Source organism: Phalacrocorax aristotelis, chromosome Z (genome assembly GCF_949628215.1).
Source record: "Phalacrocorax aristotelis chromosome Z, bGulAri2.1, whole genome shotgun sequence".
NCBI lineage: Eukaryota > Metazoa > Chordata > Aves > Suliformes > Phalacrocoracidae > Phalacrocorax > Phalacrocorax aristotelis.
In genome coordinates this window covers 68,847,012-68,853,011 of record NC_134311.1, presented here as the reverse complement: position 1 = coordinate 68,853,011, position 6,000 = coordinate 68,847,012, and the positions used below count along the sequence as shown (strand labels likewise).

At 35.3% G+C, this 6,000-nt stretch overlaps 1 protein-coding gene across 2 annotated transcripts in view; it reads right to left on the bottom strand.

Annotated features, from left to right (window-relative positions):
- Positions 1-1,971: 1,971 nt before the first annotated feature.
- LMBRD2 (LMBR1 domain containing 2) overlaps positions 1,972-6,000 on the bottom strand; it is a 31,179-nt gene continuing 27,150 nt past the window's right edge. For both annotated transcript variants that reach the window (XM_075079860.1, XM_075079861.1), the window contains 2 exons: positions 5,864-5,993; positions 1,972-3,995 (listed from right to left, as the gene is read on the bottom strand). In XM_075079860.1, coding sequence (XP_074935961.1) covers positions 3,935-3,995; positions 5,864-5,993 — 191 coding nt within the window. In that variant the 3' untranslated portion in view covers positions 1,972-3,934. The remainder of the gene's footprint in view (positions 3,996-5,863; positions 5,994-6,000) is intronic.

Here is a 6,000-nt window from a genome sequence, read left to right as displayed (position 1 = left end):
TACTGTTTTCAATCCTGCTTTTTGAAGTTCACTACAACTTGCATGGACAATTTTTACTTGTTTAAATCTTTGACATGAGAATATTTAAACATTTGTACTTAACTTGGGTGAATTTTTTTTGTGTTTTGGGCGTTTTTTGATGTTCACAGATGAAGAGGAAACTGCAGAAATGATAATGAAATGGAAGTGTACCCTAACTGCTCAGCAATTCAGAACGTGAAATAAAAGAAATAACATGTTCTTTAGCTGCAAATAAATATGATTACGCACTGACAGAATAAATATGCCACCAATCAGTTCCCAAAAGTACAGTTTGCAAGGCAGTTATGTTTTAAAACACCTAATCTGGAGCATCAAATATGATGCAAGAACACCCTTAGCCTACAGTACATACAGTCACTGCTTAAACATATCAAAGCTAGTTTTAACTTTTTTTAGCTATAGTACTGTTAGGACTAGGACTACTACAGTAGCAAAGAACTCATCAAGAGTTGCTGCAATCCGGCTGGGAATCGTTACAGAACCACAGAATGGTTTAGGTTGGAAGGGGCCTTTAGAGGTCATCTGGTCCAACCCCCCTGCAGTGAGCAGGGACATCTTCAACTATATCAGGTCGCTCAGAGCCCCAACCTGCCTGGCTTTGGATGTTTCTAGGGATGGGGCATCGACCACCTCTCTGGAGTGGGGTATATCCTTAGGCACTCAGCCCCCAGCCAAGGTCTGCATTATTTGTACTAGCAGTAACCAAACTAGTTTAAAACTAGCTCAAGTACAGAGCAAATGCTGTGCAGGCGTATCCCTTATTTCTACAATGTTTTTTTACAGTTGTACTATGTATTTCTTTGTTGAAAGTCTTCCAGATGCCATCATATGAACTCATAATTACTTTTCAAAACACACTCCAGACTAATTGGCCTGCAAATTTCACGTAATTAGACCAAGAGTAGCTGTTGGTCAGCAATGAACACTGTGGATGAAACCTGCCTTCAGTTATCAACTCATTAAACACCCACCATGCAGGGTTTAAGTTTTAAGAGCATGTGATACCAGGGATCTCCAAGTGCAATCCAGAGAACTCTTGAGATATTTTCAGAGCTCTAATTCCCATGCTTTCAAAAAGCAGCCACTAGTCACTCCATTACTCCACTACAACATCAAAAAAAGGTCAGTGGATTCCCACCTCAATGAGCTCAGAATTTCTACGTTAGCAACTGAAATCCCGCAGCCATATTATTTATCCAGTCAACTCCTGACATTACTGTATCCCAAAGAAAACTGTACAGAGGGCTTACACCATGGACTAGTTAGCTTTTGTATATGAAATCCTGACCAAGTTTCCACTGAAAATTATATTTGCAGCCATTCCACTGATTTCTGGGAGGGGAAAAAACAGGTCCCAGGAAGGCTCGATCCAACTCTCTGAAGTCAGCAGGGACGAGGTAAGGATACTTCACAAGCATTCAGAAAAATAAGTGCTCGTTCTATAATTTTTCTATTAGCACTGAATAAGATCCCTTTGGGGTGACATTTTAAAGAGTTTTAAACAAAGAAAGTGAACCTTGTTTCACCCAAAAATTTTTACAAATAAACTTTTGGGCAATTAAATGAGATACAAATTTTAAAAATAGAAATATCAAGTCTAAGAACTTGATATCTATGTGGATGGATGTCCAAGAACATATACAATGCCTTTTATATAAGGCTGAATTCAGGATAGCATTTCTAAGTAGATCCAAATTAAACAGGTGCTAACATAAAGTTGCTAGAGAACAATCTGAATAAAGAGAGTCTTGTTTTCCTAACTTCCAGCCCCTGATACAACCACAAGATTTCGATTAAGCTTTTACAATACACAAACTACCCAAACTAAAAGCCTTCTTAGAGCTAATCTGGAAATTCTGTGAGCTTGAATACATGTGGGCACAGCTGTTGTTTTCAGTGTATTCACCTAAGAACAGAACTGACGATTACTTTATGTCTGCCAATTTATTAATATAATTATTTCTATACAAATAGAGTATTTTTTCTCCTTCATAGTAACAATTCAGCATATCAATATATTACAAATACCACTACTGTCAGAACGCATGATGTACTAAATCACAGGAGGTAGTTAGATTCCCAGAAACAATTACTTAAGAAAACAAAGACTATTTTTAAAAATTAGTAGAACAACTCATTCATGAAAATTTAGTTTCCAGAATAACTCATTCCTAGCTGCTTTAAGGGATGTCAGTGTTTTAAGCATGATAAAGAATTTATGATAGAAACATGTTCTCTCTCAGTTTTCAACATAACTTTGCAATAAGCACATAAGAAAACTTACAAGTGGTAAAGACTTAAGACAAAATGCAGTAAAGCAACATTTTAAATTAATTAGATTTCCAACGATATCTTGAATTTGACCACGTCTTTTACCTTATGATTACATTTGAAAATTCATTCAACTAACTACAGTTTAAAAATATATATACACTGATCAAATTAATGTGAAGCTTTTTTACACTGTTAATAATTGGCATTTTTGAACAGCATTCAAATGAATAAGCATTATTCTTTTTGCAACAACTTATTGTAAAATACAGGCACCTTAAAAACAGATACATAATGCAACCAGGGCATTTGGGATGTTGAAAGTGTTTACCATTATCTAGTCATGCTATGTGTTTCCCACCTTTTAAAGAAATACTCCACAATTTGAAGCCGTGCCTGAGGTGTTTGCAAATTATAATGTTTCAGCCTTTAACTCAATTTTCACATTATATTTCTTTTACAGTTACAAAAACATTAGTGTGCCAACATTTTTAACCATTATAACTGTAAAAATCTTAACCAGACTTCATATCTTCAATAATGTTTTCTTGCTATTGCACATATGGTCATATGACAGTGAAACTCTGGTCCTTACTAAATTTCAGCTATTTACAATGCTAAAATCATTTATCTGCATATAATCCTGGAAAAGAAAAAAAATTGAGCCTTCCTTGACCAATACATCTTGCTCCAAAATTTTTTCCAGAGAATTTCACAGAATCACAGGTTGGAAGGGACCTCAAGGATCATCTGGTCCAACCTTTCTCAGCAAAAGCACGGTCTAGACAAGCTGGCCCAGCACCCTGTCCAGCTGAATCTTAAAAGCGTCCAGTGTTGAGGGATCCACCATTTCTCTGGGGAGATCATTCAATGGCTGATTGTTCTCGTTGTGAAAAATTTTCCTCTTGCACCCCAGTCAGAATCTCCCCAGGAGTAACTTGTAGCCATTAACCCTCGTCTTTTCCGTGTGACTCCTTGTAAGAACGCAGCCTCCATCTTCTTTGTAGCCACTCTTTAAATACTGGAACATGTATTTTATGATTTTATGAAAAACAGCCTGCCATTCAATCTTTCTGCTTATACAGGGTGTGATTCAAAGACCACTGAAGCCAAAAGAAGTCTTAATTTAATTCAGTAGGGTTTGGACTAGGCATAAAGTTCAAATAGAAAAATTATATAAAGTGTTTACTATAGTAATTTATATAACTGCACTTTGGATGCATTAAGATGCTTGCACAGCATCTGTTAAAATACAAAAAAACTCCCTGCCAAAAAATCCTCTTCCTAAAACTTACAATGTTACGGTTCAAGTTGAGCCCTGGGGACATTTATGAAGTTTACCCTCTATTAACTAATAGTTTTCTCCTTTTGGTCATGACACAAAAGCCCACACTGATGCACAACAATATCTACAACAGATGGAGCATATTCTTGTCATAAGTAGTAAAGTTATCATACAGGTGCATTTCCAAAATAGTTGTTCCTTCATGTTCTTTTTTTTTTTTTTTTTTGTTAAACAAAAACGGTCTTTTCTGGTTCAGTGATATATCATAAATACAGCATTTTCCAAGCAATCAGTAGGAAACAGATTTCCATTGAACTTTCTTTAGCTTTGAGGAGTTTAGACATCATCAAATATTTTGCTTCGAGACATTGACAGGTATCTTCCACCAGGCTGGTACCTGCAGAATTAATTTTAAAGATGAAAAAGTATCACAGGAAACAGAAAAAAAAAGACCCATGAAATCAGGGAACTCTTACTGCACTCTTACTCCTTAATTCTCAGTGAATTACAGGATCCGAAGTTCTACTGAATTTCTGTTTCCATGAGAATTTGATAGGCAGTCATTAAATTAAATCTCATGTGACCAAGAAAAACAGTGATATGAATACTGGGAGTCTTAAATAACTTTGTTTCCTGATACAAAGGAAAGAAGTTGAATGTTTTTGTTGAACAGAGCTTTTTTTTTTTTAAAGCAGAACAAAACAACAGCATCCAAAAGTAGTCTGGGTGATTAACAGAACATCTCATTGGGTATTCCTAGGAAAAATACAGTATCAAAGATAATCAAAACAAATGGCTGCATACTTAGTGGGGAAAAAAGGAAGCTTCCCAAGTTGTTGGTCAAAAATATTTTAAAAGCATTCTGAATGCACAAAAAAGTCCCAATGCAAGCACAGCGTACCTCCTTTCAGCAGAACTTACCAAACCTGCACAAAGCCAGAACCTAGTGTCCCTAGTGCTCTTACTGTCCTAAAATGCTTACAGCTACTGCAGGAGCTATAGTTTTAAAAAAGCTATTTTTAAGTGAAATGAAATTTCATATATAATTTTTCTTTATTACCTCTACATAATGAAATGCAGGTTACTAGAGGAAAGCTCAACTAAGCTCTGTGTCTCCAGATCTTCTTTTTAAAAGAAGTTCTGAATGTTCTACTCTGCAAAGTCCGTATAGGTGCCAGAAGACTTCAGATACTGTACTTGAAAAGTATTTGGTCCAAAAGAATTACATATGCATATTCCTATTTTTGCAGACTACTATCCCTTTCACACTGTATAGAAATCAACAGCTGACAGACTGCTAGGCTAGTTCCTCTTTACCCTCTTGTGCTTAAAAAGAACCAAATTTTGAAATGTCGTGACATTAGACTGGACAAGTTGTTGACACAAACACTGATGAATTAATCTGTAAAACTTGGCAGTGTCATTTAACAGCATTCTTTGCACGTTTTTGAACTGGCGTTTATTTGTTGATGTTATAGATATAAGTCAACTGAAACCATTTATGATCTTTTATTGGATTGTGTATGCTAGTTTTAGCTGAAAAATAATATGAACTGTAGCTTTTTATATGGGAATTTAAAATTATTTATCATTAGATGGTTCTACATTGTAACTCACTAGATAAAAAAAGCACCCATAAGAAGTATTACTTGTTTCTTAAATATAAGCAGAGCTTAGCAGTTATGTAAGATGCTTTATCTCACAACTAAGAAATTTGGTGTTGCAGTCACACTCATGGAATCACAGAATTCTCTATTATGGACAAAGCTACACTGTGCAGTCTAGGACTTTTTGATCAATAAATTCAGATTTTAATTTACTCCGGTACTTCCAAGATATGATCCCCAGGTATATTCTTGCAACTACTGGTCCTGTAATACTAATTTTTCTTTCTTGCAGCCTTTTATGCTGTTTTTTATAGAGGGAAATCAAGTGAGCTTTCTAAAAGAAAATCAGAAAAAACCTTATATTGTAACTTTCTGGTTTTATATGAAGTATTTTTCAGATTATGCCAACATAACAAAATTATATTAAACTCAAATCTTACTCAGATATTTCTAAAAACCTGGAAAATCTTCAGGTTTCAACTGGTTTTAAAACAATTCCTATATCATGGGGGAGAAGAAAGAAAGGAAAAGCATTAGGTGAGATGGTGAATTTTGTTTACAAAGCTGTTACTACGAAACCATCTGATATGGCTGTGATAGGTCTAAAGACAGAAGACATTAGTATTTTTAATTGTAAATAACACAGAAGATTCCTCACCTCCCCGAGTCTGATTCAAGAGGGTCATCATTAATTGAGTCTGCATTAAAATCCAAAGGTTCTGCATCCTGGAGGAGTTCTATTCTATCTCTTTCTGTTCTACCATTTGATCGGGTATACTTTGATAGTGCTGAATA